General features: G+C 40.3%; 1 protein-coding gene across 6 annotated transcripts in view; it reads right to left on the bottom strand.

Moving 5' to 3' along the window:
• LOC139754200 (uncharacterized) overlaps positions 1–18690 on the bottom strand; it is a 122646-nt gene that overhangs the window by 77005 nt on the left and 26951 nt on the right. For 4 of the 6 annotated variants that reach the window (XM_071671411.1, XM_071671413.1, XM_071671414.1 and 1 more), the window contains exon 2: positions 254–18558. In XM_071671411.1, the coding sequence (XP_071527512.1) occupies positions 15559–17283 (1725 nt within the window). In that variant the 5' untranslated portion in view covers positions 17284–18558 and the 3' untranslated portion in view covers positions 254–15558. Of the gene's footprint in view, positions 1–253; positions 18559–18690 lie in introns of those variants that run through there. The other 2 variants (XM_071671416.1, XM_071671419.1) reach the window with 1 other exon arrangement.

The raw sequence follows: 18690 nt of genomic DNA, 5'->3' as shown, positions 1-18690 counted from the left end.
ACAACATGTGAATAAGATCTCAGAGACTTGGTCATTAAAAAAATTAAACCAAGGCAACAGTTTAGTGTTGCACATAACTTAGAAAAGAAATTAATCTTTATATATTTAAGCTTTAGGAAAAGTTCTGCAAGTACTCCTTCAACTTTTTCTACCATCAGTAAGACTTACCCTTGATTATGCTTTGCAGTTTTGGTCAAATAACTGTAAAACTGATACATAATTTCTTGAAAGTATGCAGAAAAAATGGTACCAATTGCCAAAAAACTTTTATTATGATGAGAGATTAACAAATTAAAATTTACATTCTCTTGAAAACTATATGTTGATACAAAGGGAATGCATACAGAGAATACAAACAGGATATTCACACTAGCTAATCCAAGAAAAAACTTATAACAATGATTATAAAAAAAGAGAATAATTTAGTAAGTACAACTTTCTAAATACAGATGAGCAGAATAAGTTACTAAGTAAGATCACTTGCAAAAGGAACTCTTGTGAATGGGCCAAAACGTCAATTAGTACTACAGTTTCCTGTTGTTATGTGTCATAACTTCATAAGCCAGTCTGAATAACATACAACCCAATTATGGATAGCGAGTCTTGTTTATACTTAGTAATTTATAGGAAATAAATCATTTTATTTTTGAAATTGGAACAAAGTGATGTAAAGGGAAACCTACATAAAACAAATCAACATACACTGATGATACAAAATATACCCCTGAAATGTAAGTGTCATTCTAAAGCAGGTTTTAATCTGTGATGTAAACAATACATGGCAAAACTTGATGTGATATATACAATATATGGCAGAACCTAGTGTCATGTATGCAATATTTGGCAGAACCTAGTGTGATGTATACAATATATGGCAGAATTTAGTGTGATGTAAACATTATATGGCAGAAATGACAGAAACAATATGTGGCAGAAATAAAACTTTTTTGACAAAATAATCTCAAAGTTTATTTGCTTTAATAATAAATTAATAAGTTTCATTCAACTCCATCTGCTCATGGTTGCAACTCAAGTAAAAAAAAGTCACCTTTGGCTTAGCTTTATCAATGTCAGTTGGTGGAAGTCTTGTTGAAGAACATCTCACACCATAGGAACCCTTCCTTTCCTTACTATTGACAACAGCATAACCTTAACATTGTGAGAGCCCCTGGAGATGGGGTTGAGGGTTATACATCATTAATATCGTTTTACATTATCTTTTTTATCAAAACCACATCAGTCCAGTTGCCACTTTTAAAACAAATCATAAAAAATATTGTAAACCTTGCTCATTTACCTTCATCCAAGGTGTTACACTAATACAAGTAATTAGCATTAAATTACCACCACCATCATTCTACCTCTGTTTTCCCTGCATGTTGAAGGTGACAAAAGGGGGGAGGGAAAGGGGGACTAAAAATCCTCCCCCTTCTTGTATTTCAATTTCTAAAAGAAAAAACAAAAAAAAGGAGCCAAGCAGGGAGTGCTCATCCTCCTTGAAGGCTTAGACTGGGTGTCTAAATGTGTGAGGATGTAACCAAGATGAAGAGAAGAGAGACAGGTAGTAAATTTGAAGAGGAGAAATCTGGATGTTCTGGTGCCTGAGGATTGGCAGAACGCATCTACAGTTTCACTGTATAAAGGAGGTAAATAATGTGCAAAAGACAAGATAGCAAATGGGAACATCAGTGAAGGGGATAAAAATGAGGAGATGGAGTGAGTATTTTGAAGGACAGTTTAAAGTGTCTAGTGATAGAGTGGCAGATGTAGGGTGTTAGGGTCGGGGTGGTACACGAAGTGAGAGAGTTGTGGAGAGTGGTTTGAAGAGAAAAGAGGCGGTGAAAGCCTTGCATAAGATAACGTGTCAAGACAGTGGAAAGGATGGTACTGCAGTTAAATCTATCTAAGAAAGAGGGTGACTGTGCTGTTCTTTGGTTGGTAAAGATTTTCAATGTATGTATGGATCAAGGTGTGGTGCCTGAGGATTGGTGGAATGCATGTAAAATGCTGCTGTACAAAGGCACAGGGGATAAAGATAAGTGTTCAAATTACAGAGATATAAGTTTGTTGAGTATATCTGGTAAGTTGTATGAGTTGGTGATGATTGAGAGGGTGAATGCATGTACAGAGCATCAGATCAGAGAAGAGCAGTGTAGTTTCAAAAGTGGTAGAGGATGTGTGGATCAGGCATTTGCTTTAAATGACATATGTGAGAAATTCTTAGAAAAACAGATGAATTTGTATGTGGCAATTATGGATCTAAGAATAAACGGTGTGGGAGGAAGCTGCTGGAAGGAGTGAGAAGTTGTTATCTAAGTGTATCTAAGTGTAAGGCATCTGAACAAGTAGGAAGAGAGGAGAGTGAAAGGTTCCAAGAGAAGGTTGGTCTGCAGCAGAGGTGTGTGATGATCTTCACTGCTGTTCAATTTGTTTATGGATGAGGGTGGTGAAAGAGACAAATTTGAGAGTCTTGGAGAGAAGGACAAGTATGCAGCATGAGAGGGATGAGAAGGCCTGGGAAGAGTCAGTTTTTGTATGTTGATAATACAGCACTAGTAGTGGATTAGAAAAGTGAACAATAAAAGTTGGTCAGAGTTTGGTAGTGTGTGAAAGGAGAAAGTTGAGAGTGAATGTGAATTAAAGCAAGTTATTAAGTTTAACAGGGTAGAGGGACAAATTGGTTGGTGTGAGTTTGAATGGAGAAAAGCTGGAGGAAGTGAAGTGTTTTAGATACCTGGGAATGGACAAGGCAGCAAATGGAACCATGGAAGCAGAAGTGAATTATAGGGTGGGGGAGGGGGAGAAGGTTCTGGAAGTGCTAAAGAATGAAGGAAGAGAGAATGTTATCTCCGAGGCCAAAAATGGGTATGTTTGAAGGAAGTGGTCACAACAAAATTACTTTGATGTGAGGCATGGGCTATATATATAAGGCTGTGCAGAAAAGGGTGGATGAGTTGGAAATGAAATGTTTGAGGACAATATGTGGTGTGAGGTGGTTTGATCGAGAAAATAATGACAGGGTAGAAGGATATGTGGTAATAAAGAGTGTGGTTGAGATAGGAGGAGAGGGTGTGTTGAAATGGTTTGGATATATAGAGAGAATGAGTGAGGAGTGGTTGACAAAGAGAATATATCATAAGTGGAGGGAAGAAGGAGAATAGGAAGACTTGGAGATGGAAGGATGGAGTGAAAAGGATTTTGAGCAACTGGGGCCTGAATATGTGGGGTGTGTGTGTGTGTGTGTGTGTGTGTGTAACCATGCATGGGATGGAGTGAACTGGAATGATGTGGTGTGGTATATCTATGGACTGAACTAGGGCATGTGAAGCATCCAGGATAAACCATGGGAAGGTCTGTGGGGCCTGGATGTGAATATAGAGTTGTAGTTTTGGTGCATTACACATGACAGCTTGAGAATGCATGTAAACAGATGTGGACTTTCTGTCTGTTCCTCACACTACCTCGCGAATGCAAGAAATGGTGATCATGTATGAAAATCATTACAGATACTAAAATAGCCTTCCTCAAAAATGAGTCAATATAAGAAATGTAAGTACAAACTGATGTTACACAAAAATTGTATATCCACTTCGAACAGGGAAATGATACTGATACTACGTTCTCCCTAGCCACACCACAGATAATACACTTTCTTATGAAATTCAAAATCAAATTCAGTCTGTTGTGTAAGACACTGCTCCATAGCATGATGACAAATAAAATGGTTTTAATCTGTTGCAGTCATCATATTCATATTCACAGTCCATGAGCCAGAGCAGTTCTGACCACCAAATGGAGAGACTAAAAGCTATAAAGATATTCATTGCATTCTGAAAGAGTCCAGTATCATCTATCTGTATTTGATATCCATTTACTCTGGGAACTCCAATCAAGAGGGTGGCCATGGCAAGGGTCTCTACTTATCCCTGTCCTTACATGCCATATTTGTATGCACCAACCATTTCAAACATTCTTCCATTATTTCTCTACCTCCAGTACTCTTCCCCTTTATTTTCCCATGTCACAGATAGTCTTTCCCTCACATCAACCCCCTTCAATTGTGCTATCATACACTATCCTTGTAAACTTCCTGTCTTGCATTATTTCCACATGCCCAAACCACCTCAAAATATTACATTTTATCCACTCTAACACTCTGCAATTCCTTCTCTTTGCACTCCCTGCCATACCAAATTTCTCATACACCCCACTCATTTCTTTCTTCATTCTCTTGTCTTTCACATGCTCCTCTCAAAACACTTTTCCACAGCCTCGATTCTTGACCTCTATGACTCATCACGTTTCACCTGCATAGGTCAGTGTTGGGAGGGAAGACTTTAATCCACTCCTCACTTCCATACTTACACCTCTGGTATCATGTGATGTACATTCCAGATTCTTAAGTGAATGTCATTTTGGTAGCCACCTTTATCAGCCACAAATTTGCATCAGATAAGATCTTTTTTCCTTTGTTCCACACTTGTTTGCTGTTTCCCATGTATGTAGCAACAGAAACTAACAAAGAAATAGCCTCATTTGCTCTCATTAATTCTCTAGTTGTCATGTGTAATGCACCAAAACCACAGCCCCAATCCATTACAGGCCCCACAGATCTTTTTCTGTCACTTCATATGCTCTGCCTCAGAAGCAGTCCACTGACATAAAGTTCCTCCTGTATACCACATCAATCCAATTCAATCAATTCCTTGCAAGCCTTGCACCCTCCTGAAACTTCAGGCCCTACGCATACAAACTTTATCATTCACTCCATATATTCAAGAAAATCAGCTCTGTCTCAGGGTTTGTTTGTCCCAGGCACATGCAAATATTTTACACTTGATTGCCATTTCTTGCATTAGTGAGGTAGAGCCAGGAAACAAAGAAAGACCCATCCACTCACATACACACACATATATGTATAAAAGGGGAAACAGAAGGAGTCATGTGGGGAGTGCTCATCCTCCTCGAAGGCTCAGATTGGGGTGTCTGAATGTGTGTGGATGTAACCAAGATGAGAAAAAAGGAGTAACCAAGATGAGAAAAAAGGAGAAATAGGAAGTATGTTTGAGGAAAGGAACCTGGATGTTTTGCCTCTGAGTGAAACGAAGCTCATGGGTAAAGGGTAAGAGTGGTTTGGAGATGTTTTGGGAGTAAAGTCAGGGGTTGGTGAGAGGACAAGAGCAAAGGAAGGAGTAGCACTACTCCTGAAACAGGAGTTGTGGGAGTATGTGATAGAGTGCAAGAAAGTAAACTCTAGATTGATATGGGTAAAACTGAAAGTGGATGGAGAAAGATGGGTGATTATTGGTGCCTATGCACCTGGTCATGAAAAGAAAGATCATGAGAGGCAAGTGTTTTGGGAGCAGATGAGTGAGTGTGTTACCAGTTTTGATGCATAAGACCAGGTTATAGTGATGGGTGATTTGGATGCAAAGGTGAGCAATGTTGCAGTTTGAGGGAATAATTGATGTACGTGGGGTGTTCAGTGTTGTAAATGGAAATGGTGAAGAGCTTGTAGATTTGTGTGCTGAAAAAGGACTGGTGATTGGGAATACCTGATTTAAAAAGAGAGATAAACATAAGTATACATATGTAAGTAGGATAGATGGCCAGAGAGTGTTATTGGATTACGTGTTAATTGATAGGTGCATGAAAGAGAGACTTTTGGATGTTAATGTGCTGAGAGGTGCAACTGGAGGGATGTCTGATCATTATCTTGTGGAGGCAGAGGTGAAGATTTGTAAAGGGTTTCTGAAAAGAAGAGAGAATGTTGGGGTGAAGAGAGTGGTGAGAGTGAGCTTGGGAAGGAGACTTGTGTGAGGAAGTACCAGGAGAGACTGAGCGCAGAGTGAAAAAAGGTGAGAGCAAAGGACATAAGGAGAGTGGGGGAGGAATGGGATGTATTTAGGGAAGTAGTGATGGCTTGCGCAAAAGATGCTTGTGGCATGAGAAGCGTGGGAGGTGGGCAAATTAGAAAGGGTAGTGAGTGGTGGGACGAAGAAGTAAGATTATTAGTGAAAGACAAAAGAGGTGTTTGGACGATTTTTGCAGGGAAATAGTGCAAATAATTGGGAGATGTATAAAAGAAAGAGGCAGGAGGTCAAGAGAAAGGTGCAGGAGGTGAAAAAGGGCTAATGAGAGTTGGGGTGAGAGAGTATCATTAAATCTTAGAGAGAATAAAAAGATGTTTTGGAAGGAGGTAAATAAAGTGCGTAAAACAAGAAAACAAACAGGAACACCAGTGAAGAGGGATAATGGGGAGGTAATAACAAGTGGTGATGTGAGAAGGAGATGGAGAGAGTATTTTGAAGGTTTGTTGAATGTCTTAGATGATAGAGTGGCAGATATAGGTTGTTCTGGTCGAGGTGGTGTGCGAAGTGAGAGGGTCAGGAAGAATGATTTGGTAAACAGAGAAGAGGTAGTGAAAGCTTTGCAGAAGATGAAAGTCACCAAGGCAGTGGGTTTGGATGGTATTGCAGTGGAATTTATTAAAAAAGGGGGTGACTGTGTTGTTCACTGGTTAGTGAGGATATTTAATGTATGTATGGCTCATGGTGAAGAGCCTGAGGATTGGAGGAATGCATGCATAGTGCCACTGTACAAAGGCAAAGGGGATAAAGGTGAGTGTTCAAATTACAGAGGTATAAGTTTGTTGAGTATTTCTGGGAAATTATATGGGAGAGTATTGATTGAGAGGGTGAAGGCATGTACAGAGCATCAGACTGGGGAAGAGCAGTGTGGTTTCAGAAGGGGTAGAGGATGTGCGGATCAGGTGTTTGCTTTGAAAAAAGTATGTTAGAAATACTTAGAAAAACAAATGGATTTGTATGTTGCATTTATGGATCTGGAGAAGGCATATGATAGAGTTGATAGAGATGCTCTGTGGAAGGTATTAAGAGTATATGGTGTGGGAAGCAAGTCTGTGGAAGGTATTAAGAGTATATGGTGTGGGAAGCAAGTTACTATAAGCAGTGAGGAGTTTTTATCAAGGATGTAAGGTATGTGTACGAGGAAGAAGAGAGGAAAGTGATTGGTTCCCAGTGAATGTCGATTTGTGGCAGGGGTGCATTATGTCTCCATGCTTCTTTAATTTGTTTATGGATGGGGTTGTTAGAAAGGTAAATGCAAGAGTTTTGGAAAGAGGGGCAAGTATGCAGTCTGTTGCAGATGAGAGGGCTTGGGCCATGGAAGTGGATGTGAATCACAGGGTGGGGGTGGGGGCAAAAGTTCTGGGAGTGTTGAAGAATGTGTGGAAGGCGAGAACATTATCTCAGAAAACAAAAATGGGTATGTTTGAAGGTACAGTGGTTCCAACAATGTTATACGGTTGCGAGGCGTGGGCTATAGATAGGGTTGTGTGAAGGAGGGTATATGTGTTGGAAATGAGACGTCTAAGGACAATATGTGGAGTGAGGTGGTGTGATCGAGTAAGTAATGAACGGGTAAGAGAGATGTGTGGTAATAAAAAGAAAGTGGTTGAGAGAGCAGAAGAGGGTGTATTGAAATGATTTGGTCATATGGAAAGAATGAGTGAGGAAAGATTGACCAAGAGGATATATGTGTCAGAGGTGGAGAAAATGAGGAGAAATGGGAGACCAAACTGGAGGTGGAAGGATGGAGTGAAAAAGATTTTGAGCGATCAGGGCCTGAACACGCAGGAGGGTGAAAGGTGTGCAAGGAATAGAGTGAATTGGAACAATGTGGTATACCAGGGTCGAAATACTGTCCATGGATTGAAACAGGGCATGTGAAGCATCTGGGGTAAACCACGGAAAGTTTTGTGGGGCCTAGATGTGGAAAGGGAGCTGTGGTTTCAGTGCATTACACATGAGAGCTAGAGACTAAGTGTGAATGAATGTGGCCTTTGTTGTCTGTTCCTAGTATGAATATGTACATGTGTTTATATTCCTACGAGTCCATAAGGAAAATGAAAAACGATGTTCCCAAGTGCACTTTCGTGTAATATTCACATCATCAGGGGCAACACGAGAGAAATATGACAGTCAGTTGATATACATCGAAGAGACGAACCTATGACGCCATTTGGTAAACATGTCTGTGTATGTATATGTATGTATATATATGTATGTATGAGTTTGGCAAATGTGTGAAAGAAGAAAGTTGAGAGTAAATGTGAATAACAGCAAGGTTGTTAGGTACAGTAGGGTTGAGGGACAAGCCAATTGGGAGGTAAGTCTGAATGGAGAAAAACTGGAGGAAGTGAAATGTTTTAGATATTTGGGAGTGGATTTGGCAGTAGATGGAACCATGGAAGCGGAAGGGAATCATAGGGTGGGGGAGGGGGGCAAAAATCCTGGGAGCCTTGAAGAATGTGTGGAAGTCGAGAACATTATCTCGGAAAGCAAAAATGGGTATGTTTGAAGGAATAGTAGTTCCAACAATGTTATATGGTTGCGAGGCGTGGGCTATGAATAGAGTTGTGCGCAGGAGGGTGGATGTACTGGAAATGAGATGTTTGAGGACAATATGTGGTGTGAGGTAGTTTGATCGAGTAAGTAATAACAGGGTAAGAGAGATGTGTGGTAATAAAATGAGTGTGGTTGAGAGAGCAGAAGAGGGTGTTTTGAAATGGTTTGGTCACATGGAGAGAATGAGTGAGGAAAGATTGACCAAGAGGATATATGTGTCAGAGGTGGAGGGAACGAGGAGAAGTGGGAGATCAAACTGGAGGTGGAAAGATGGAGTGAAAAAGATTTTGAGTGATCGGGGCCTGAACATGCAGGAGGGTGAAAGGCGTGCAAGGAATAGAGTGAATTGGATCGATGTGGTATACCGGGGTCAACGTGCTGTCAATGGATTGAACCAGGGCATGTGAAGTGTCTGGGGTAAACCATGGAAAGTTCTGTGGAGCCTAGATATGGAAAGGGAGCTGTGGTTTCGGTGCATTATTACATGACAGCAAGAGACTGAGTGTGAACGAATGTGGCCTTTGTTGTCTTTTCCTAGCGCTACCTCACGCACATGAGGGGGGAGGGTGTTGTTATTTCATGCGTGGCTGGGTGGCAGACAGTATGAATTATGTACATGTGTGTATATGTATATGTCTGTGTGTTTATATATATGTATACGTTGAGATGTATAGGTATGTATATTTTCGTGTGTGGACGTGTATATATATACATGTGTATGTGAGTGAGTTGGGCCATTCTTTCGTCTGTTTCCTTGTGCTACCTCGCTAACGCGGGAGACAGCAACAAAGCAAAATAAATAAATAATACACTGAAATGTATAGGTATGTATATGTGCATGTGTGGGTGTTCGTGTATATACAAGCATATGTGGGTGGGTTGGGCCATTCTCTCATCTGTTTCCTTGCGCTACCTTGCTAACGCGGGAGACAGCAACCAAGTATGATAAAAAAGAAATTACAATAATATATTATTTGTATTCTTATTATACTTTGTTGCTGTCTCTCGCGTTAATGAGGTAGCACAAGGAAACAGATGAATGAATGGCCCAACCCACCCACATAAACATGTATATCCATAAACGCCCACACATGCACATATACATACCTATACATTTCAATGTATACATATATATACAGACATTCCTATGAGTACATGGGGAAAATGAAACACGATAAGTTCCCAAGTGCACTTTTGTGTAATAATCACCTCATCAGGGGAGACACGAGAGAAATATAACAGTCAGTTGGTTGTACTTTGTGTAATGAAGACAATTGAGAAACATCATAAGCCAATATTCCAGTTTCATGATAAGAGAAGTGGACCAGGCAGTATGATACAGTGGTTAAATTGATAAAAACTACTATTGACGTTTGTGTAAATAAATTATACATTTCCCTTTTCCATAGCCAGAGGTGACATTCATTTTTCATTTCATTTCAAGCTAGAAGTTTCAGTTTTCTAAATTATTTCTTACATTTTTCATATGTATATATATATATGTGTGTGTATGTGTGTGTATGTGTGTATATGTGTGTATATATATATATATTATCCCTGGGGATAGGGGTGAAAGAATACTTCCCACGCATTCCTCACGTGTCGTAGAAGGCGACTAGAGGGGACGGGAGCGGGGGGCCAGAAATCCTCCCCTCCATGTATTTTAACTTTCTAAAAAAATGGGAAACAGAAGAAGTCACGTGGGGAGTGCTCATCCTCCTCGTAGACTCAGATTGGGGTGTCTAAATGTGTGTGGATGTAACCAAGATGTAAAAAAAGGAGAGATAGGTAGTATGTTTGAGGAAAGGAACCTGGATGTTTTGGCTCTGAGTGAAACGAAGCTCAAGGGTAAAGGGGAAGAGTGGTTTGGGAATGTCTTGGGAGTAAAGTCAGGGGTTAGTGAGAGGACATGAGCAAGGGAAGGAGTAGCAGTATTCCTGAAACAGGAGTTGTGGGAGTATGTGATAGAGTGTAAGAAAGTAAATTCTCGATTAATATGGGTAAAACTGAAAGTTGATGGAGAGATATGGGTGATTATTGGTGCATATGCACCTGGGCATGAGAAGAAAGATCATGAGAGGCAAGTGTTTTGCGAGCAGCTGAATGAATGTGTTAGTGGTTTTGATGCACAAGACAGGGTTATAGTGATGGGTGATTTGAATGCAAAGGTGAGTAATGTGGCAGTTGAGGGAATAATTGGTATACATGGAGTGTTCAGTGTTGTAAATGGAAATGGTGAAGAGCTTGTAGATTTATGTGCTGAAAAAGGACTGGTGATTGGGAATACCTGGTTTAAAAAGCGAGATAAACATAAGTATACGTACGTAAGCAGGAGAGATGGCCAGATAGTGTTATTGGATTACGTGTTAATTGACAGGCACGTGAAAGAGAGACTTTTGGATGTTAATGTGCTGAGAGGTGCAACTGGAGGGATGTCAGATCATTATCTTGTGGAGGCGAAGGTGAAGATTTGTATGGGTTTTCAGAAAAGAAGAGTGAATTTTGGTGTGAAGAGGGTGGTGAGAGTAAGTGAGCTTGGGAAGGAGACTTGTGTGAGGAAGTACCAGGAGAGACTGAGTACAGAATGGAAAAAGGTGAGAACAATGGAAGTAAGGGGAGTGGGGGAGGAATGGGATGTATTTAGGGAATCAGTGATGGAGTGCGCAAAAGATGCTTGTGGCATGAGAAGCGTGGGAGGTGGGTTGATTAGAAAGGGTAGTGAGTGGTGGGATGAAGAAGTAAGATTATTAGTGAAAGAGAAGAGAGAGGCATTTGGACGATTTTTGCAGGGAAAAGATGCAATTGAGTGGGAGATGTATAAAAGAAAGAGACAGGAGGTCAAGAGAAAGGTGCAAGAGGTGAAAAAGAGGGCAAATGAGAGTTGGGGTGAGAGAGTATCAATAAATTTTAGGGAGAATAAAAAGATGTTCTCGAAGGAGGTAAATAAAGTGCGTAAGACAATGGAGCAAATGGGAACTTCAGTGAAGGGCGCAAATGGGGAGGTGATAACAAGAAGTGGTGATGTGAGAAGGAGATGGAGTGAGTATTTTGAAGGTTTGTTGAATGTGTTTGATGATAGAGTGGCAGATATAGGGTGTTTTGATCGAGGTGGTGTGCAAAGTGAGAGCGTTAGGGAAAATGATTTGGTAAACTGAGAAGAGGTAGTAAAAGCTTTGCGGAAGATGAAAGCCGGCAAGGCAGCAGGTTTGGATGGTATTGCAGTGGAATCTATCAAAAAAGGGGGTGACTGTATTGTTGACTGGTTGGTAAGGTTATTTAATGTATGTATGACTCATGGTGAGGTGCCTGAGGATTGGCGGAATGCGTGCGTAGTGCCATTGTACAAAGGCAAAGGGGATAAGAGTGAGTGCTCCAATTACAGAGGTATAAGTTTGTTGAGTATTCCTGGTAAATTATATGGGAGGGTATTGATTGAGAGGTGAAGGCATGTACAGAGCATCAGATTGGGGAAGAGCAGTGTGGTTTCAGAAGTGGTAGAGGATGTGTGGATCAGGTGTTTGCTTTGAAGAATGTATGTGAGAAATACTTAGAAAAGCAAATGGATTTGTATGTAGCATTTATGGATCTGGAGAAGGCATATGACAGAGTTGATAGAGATGCTCTGTAGAAGGTATTAAGAATATATGGTGTGGGAGGCAAGTTGTTAGAAGCAGTGAAAAGTTTTTATCGAGGATGTAAGGCATGTGTACGTGTAGGAAGAGAGGAAAGTGATTGGTTCTCAGTAAATGTAGGTTTGCGGCAGGGGTGTGTGATGTCTCCATGGTTGTTTAATTTGTTTATGGATGGAGTTGTTAGGGAGGTGAATGCAAGAGTTTTGGAAAGAGGGGCAAGTATGAAGTCTGTTGTGGATGAGAGAGCTTGGGAAGTTGTTGTTCGCTGATGATACAGCGCTGGTGGCTGATTCATGTGAGAAATTGCAGAAACTGGTGACTGAGTTTGGTAAAGTGTGTGAAAGAAGAAAGTTAAGAGTAAATGTGAATAAGAGCAAGGTTATTAGGTACAGTAGGGTTGAGGGTCAAGTCAATTGGGAGGTAAGTTTGAATGGAGAAAAACTGGAGGAAGTAAAGTGTTTTAGATATCTGGGAGTGGATCTGGCAGCGGATGGAACCATGGAAGCGGAAGTGAATCATAGGGCGGGGGAGGGGGGCGAAAATCCTGGGAGCCTTGAAGAATGTGTGGAAGTCGAGAACATTATCTCGGAAAGCAAAAATGGGTATGTTTGAAGGAATAGTGGTTCCAACAATGTTGTATGGTTGCGAGGCATGGGCTATGGATAGAGTTGTGCACAGGAGGGTGGATGTGCTGGAAATAAGATGTTTGAGGACAATGTGTGGTGTGAGGTGGTTTGATTGAGTAAGTAATGTAAGGGTAAGAGTGATGTGTGGAAATAAAAAGAGCGTGGTTGAGAGAGCAGAAGAGGGTGTTTTGAAATGGCTTGGGCACATGGAGAGAATGAGTGAGGAAAGATTGACCAAGAGGATATATGTGTCGGAGGTGGAGGGAACGAGGAGGAGTGGGAGACCAAATTGGAGGTGGAAAGATGGAGTGAAAAAGATTTTGAGTGATCGGGGCCTGAACATGCAGGAGGGTGAAAGGCGGGCAAGGAATAGTGTGAATTGGATCGATGTGGTATACCGGGGTTGACGTGCTGTCAATGGATTGAATCAGGGAATGTGAAGTGTCTGGGGTAAACCATGGAAAGTTCTGTGGGGCCTGGATGTGGAAAGGGAGCTGTGGTTTCGGGCATTACTGCATGACAGCTAGAGACTGAGTGTGAACGAATGGGGCCTTTGTTGTCTTTTCCTAGCGCTACCTCGCACACATGAGGGGGGGAGGGGGATGGTATTCCATGTGCTGCAAGGTGGCGATGGGAATGAATAAAGGCAGACTGTAAATTGTGTGCATGGGTATATATGTATGTGTCTGTGTGTGTATATATATGTGTACATTGAGATGTATAGGTATGTATATTTGCGTGTGTGGACGTGTATGTATATACATGTGTATGGGGGTGGGTTGGGCCATTTCTTTCGTCTGTTTCCTTGTGCTACCTCGCAAACGCGGGAGACAGCGACAAAGCAAAATAAATAAATATAAATAAATAAATGATATACATCGAAGAGACGAAGCTAGGACGCCTCTTTGATGTATATCAACTGACTGTTATATTTCTCTGTTGTGTCTCCCCTGATGATGTGATTATTACATGAAAGTGCACTTGGGAACTTATCGTGTTTCATTTTCCCCGTGGACTCAGAGGAATATCTTGATCACGCGCAAAACTGTGATCCTTTCCAGTACACTGACATATATATATATATATATATATATATATATATATATATGTACATAATCTAATGCTTTCTGCACGCTGTCACCCTGTCAATCATCACTGTTCTATAACTTACCAGGTATACTAAACAAACTTATACCTTGATAATTTGTACACCCACCTTTGTTCCCTATGCCTTTACAGTCACTTTACACATATTCTACAAATCCTTAGGCAACTCACGATCAAAAGAAAATAAACATCCTAAATAACCAATCAACAACACAGTCAACCTCTTTTAAAGAAATATACCTGCAATACCATCCACTGCAGTCCCTTTCCACATTTCATCTTACCCAAGGCTTCTTTAACCACCTCTTCTCTTTTCAAAAAACCACTTGCCATGACTCACTTTGTTTCCCCTTCCTAACCCAAACACCCTATATCTGCCACTCTATCACCAAGCACATTCAACAATCCTTCAAAGTACTAATTTCATCTCCTCTTCACCTCATCATTGCCAGTTACCACTTCACTAATTGCCCCATATGTTCCCATTTGCTCTTGTTCCTCCCATGCTATTAACCCTCATCCAAAACACCTCCCTCCCCCTAAAGTTTGCTGATACTCACCCTAACTCTCATTTGCCCTCTTTGTCAGTCCCTGCATGCCTCACACTTCTCTCACACATGACAGCATTTCATCCCTAAATATCTCTCATACCTCACCTGCTTCCCTACCTTTGTTTACTGTCACTTTTTACCATTAAACACTCAGTCTCTCCTGGTATCTCTTCACACAAGCCTCTTACTTTCAATATTTTTTCAGCCATACAGATTACTCTTTTCCAAAAGTCTCTACAAATCTTCACCCTCACCTCCACCAGGGTAACAAGATGTTTAGATGTGTGGTGCAAACATCAAACATAACCCCCCCTAATGGTATAATATATACACATCTGGGTGTGCAATGACGTCATCCCAATGATGTGTATTCCATTATTCATATAAATCTATATACAGTACCTGCATGTATTCTGCTGCCTTGGCAACACAAAAATGATATGATATCCCCAAGAATCATGATGGTTACTGAACAGCTGTCTTTCTACTATTTTTGTGTGCCTTAGACCATAAGCGCCACTCTTTGTCACTTGCTGGAGGTGTCCTACGCCAGTCAAAAAATTGAGACAACTGTTCTAAACGTGCCCAAACTGCTGAAATTAATATCTGTTTAATGCCTTTAATGTTAGCCCCAGGCCTGTGAAGCAGTCAAAATAAAACAACACCAGTTTATACTTATTGATGTAAAAAAGCATGTGGGGGTAAAATTAACCAATAAAATGCTTCTGTATAAAATAATGGTAAAACTCTAAAAGAAAGACCTTAAAAAATATCAAAAAATTTTCATCTTTAAGTCTCTTTCAACAACTTGAAAAAAAAATACAAAATAAATATCTGAATATGCAAAATTTCATATTGAACATCTTGTACAAAAATGATTATGCTTGAGAAATCCCAGTTGCCAAAGCTATATCAAATTGAGTGCATAATAGCAACTATTTTCAAAGATCGCTGCCAAAATATTTTGCTGGGAATCTGGAATGTCTATCACATGATTAGACTCCAAAATCAGTGGCTTTTAATCCCTCCATTTCACAGTAAACTAACAAATTATGAGGTCTGGCTCATGGGCTATTACTTGCACAAAATGGCAGCTATCTTAAAAGATTGCTGTCAAAACGATATTTAGCTGGGAGTCTCAAATGTCCATCATATGGTTAGACACCAAACATCAGTGGCTTTTAATCCCTCCATTTCATAGCAAACTAACAAATTATGGACTATTGCTAGTGGAAGGAAGAATTCTATTTTCAGTTTGAAGATTAGCATCATAATTCTCTAAATCTTCCTTATCAATGTCACTGTCATCCATCTCGACCTTTACGAACAACTCAGGAACAATTGTGCCCACTTCTGGACAACTTCTTGTCTTGTACATGGTAGATTCTGTACCATTATCAACTTCCTGTTTCACTCCCCAATTTTCATTCTTGCATATGATAGACTCTGTACCATTATCATCTTCCTTTTTCACTTCCCAGTTATCCACCTTGTATATGATAGATTCTCTAACTTTATCGATTTCTTGTTTCACTTTACAATTATCCGTGTTGCAAATGATAAATTCTGTACCATTATCAACTTCTTGTTTCACTCCCCAAGGACTACCTGACTTTTCTATCTTTGAGTGAGAGGTTATCTGGTCCTCACATGTTTGCTTGTCGCACTGACACTTACTGTGGCAACAAGTGTGGCATGACTTACCAGCCTTGTGGAAAAAGCCCTTACCAGAGGAGACATTAATGAGAGGTTTCTCTTCCTTGTGAAGTTTCATGTGCTGCACTAAACCAGTCCTCCTGGTGAAGGACTTCTGGCATTGTGAACATTCATGCAGTTTTTCTCCTTTATGAACAGTCATGTGCCTTACTAAATGATTCCTCCGGGAGAAGGTCTTACAGCACTGTGAACATTCATATTGCTTCTCTCCTGTATGAATAGTCATATGCTGCACTAAGGTGCTCTTCTGGGAGAAACTCTTTTTGCACTGTGAACATTCATGCGACTTCTCTCCTGTATGAACAGTCATATGCTGCACTAAATGACTCCTCCGTGGGAAAGCCTTTTCACACTGTAAACACTCGTACTGCTTCTCTCCTGTATGAACAGTCATATGCTGTACTAAAGTACTCCTCAAAGAGAAACTCTTCTGGCACTCTGAGCATTCATGTGGCTTCTCTCCTGTATGAATTCTCATGTGTCGCATTAAATGACCTCTCTGGGAAAAGGTTTTTAGGCATTCTGAACATTCAAATTGCTTCTCTCCTGTATGAATAGTCATGTGCTGCAATAAAGTACTTCGCAAGGAGAAAGTCTTTTTGCATTGTGAACATTCGTGTGCCTTCTCTCCTGTGTGAATGGTCATGTGCTGCACTAAATGACTCCTCTGGGAGAAAGACTTTTGGCAGTGTGAACAAACATGTGGCTTCTCTCCAGTATGAACAGTCATGTGCTGCACTAAATTGCTCCTCTTGGAGAAGGTCTTTTGGCACTGTGAACATTTATGTGGCTTCTCTCCTGTATGAACATTCATGTGCTGCATTAAAGTACTCCTCTGAGAGAAGGCCTTTTGGCACTGAGAACATTCATATGGCTTCTCTCCTGTATGAATAATCATATGCTCTACTAAAGTACCCCGACGAGAAAAAGTCTTTTGGCAATGAGGACATTCATGTGGCTTTTCTCCTGTATGAATAGTCATGTGCAGCGATAAATTACTCTTCTGGGAGAAGGTCTTCTGACAGAGTAAACATTCATATTTCTTTTCATCTGTAAGAACTTTCATACCCCCTTTAAGGTTACAATACTGGGTAAAGCTTTTCTGATATGGAGAACTCTTGTGAGATTTATCACCCATGTGTGTGAGCATATGCCTTTTCAAGTTTGAATTCTTTAAAAATGCTTTGTTACACAGTGAACATGCCACTTGTCTGCCCTCCATACTGCAGTCTTGTAAAATGACAATGCTGCAACCTACGGTGCAACCTGCAATCACCTCTGATGTTCAGCTAATGCATGTCAAAGTTAGAATAAAGGATCTGGTTGGTGTGGTGTGTGAAATGTGCACAAGAATGGCAAGTGGAGCATTAGTTGCAAACCAACCTACTTCAGGTTACCCTGGGTAAACGATACTGAGATGAACAACCTAAAACCAATCCATGGTATAGAATATAGCAGCTTCTGGTGTCATGTCTGCTATCTCTAGGTAGGTCATATTGGGTCACATCCCCTCCCCTCCACTCCTCTCTCCCACAGTGAAAAACTACACTCTCCTGTCCATGACAGCCTGCTAGACATGCCAGTTACCCTGGATGAGTCTATATTCCTCTCAACTTAGTTCGGCTTCCCAATGCTTCAAGTAATAACCTAGTGATGTTTATGCATGGATTTCCCACTTGACTGCTTGCTTTCTTACTTTGTAATTCAGCCAAGTCTGTCTTTTAGAAATTACTTGTATTTGTAAGTTAAATTCCAACATCAACGCTTGAGCTTGAACATATTTGACAAATCCATTATCCTAAATGCACCTTTTAGAGATTGGGTGAAGTATTTATGAGTCAGATATCACATGCATGTCAGTTCAGGAGTCTATGTTGGGACTTTTGACACAAAGCTAACATGGCACTTACAGCAATTTGGAAATAATATATCTATCAACTCTCATAATCTGACTTTACCATGTGGTGGGGTGACTTTTGAGAAAATATACAAACCATGAAATATGTCTCTTACCATAGTACTAAGAACAACCTGACTTTTTAAACCATTAAATATGGTTCTTGTCATACAGAAATGTAGTCAAGGCTTACTAAACATAAATATTAGGAAAGATTTGCTTATACAAAACACTAAGTATGGTTCCTTTTATAAACAGTGAGTCCTTTCAGCAAACTGTTTGACTTTGCTCTTATCACTAAGCTTCCTTTCATGTAATGTCACTCCACTGTTGTTAATGTTGTTCACATTAACTCTCCTACTTTTATTGCTATATACTCTTCCTGCCATTCACCTTTTGAATCTATTTCCAGCGTTGATGTTGCTCTAATCATCAATTTCTTTCCACTGATGTTCCTTCCCATCTTTACAGATGACTATATTTGTTTTGTATAGTTGCTGTATGACTTCATATTGCTCTGTTATATTTCATTCTTCAGAGAGCTTTTCAGTCAAGAAAGCTCGGTGGCACACATCACATTCTTTTGCTGAACACTGAGAGCTGCCAATAATAGGAAAGTATATATTAACATTATATGTTCATTGTAATAAGCAGAAAGCCAAGCCAACATATAAGCATAAGACTTTTATGTGAAAAGCTTACAATACGATAAGAAGAGATCATCAAGTGCTG

This window comes from Panulirus ornatus, chromosome 16, assembly GCF_036320965.1.
Source record: "Panulirus ornatus isolate Po-2019 chromosome 16, ASM3632096v1, whole genome shotgun sequence".
Classification (NCBI taxonomy): domain Eukaryota; kingdom Metazoa; phylum Arthropoda; class Malacostraca; order Decapoda; family Palinuridae; genus Panulirus; species Panulirus ornatus.
This window is presented reverse-complemented; position numbering and strand designations above follow the sequence as displayed.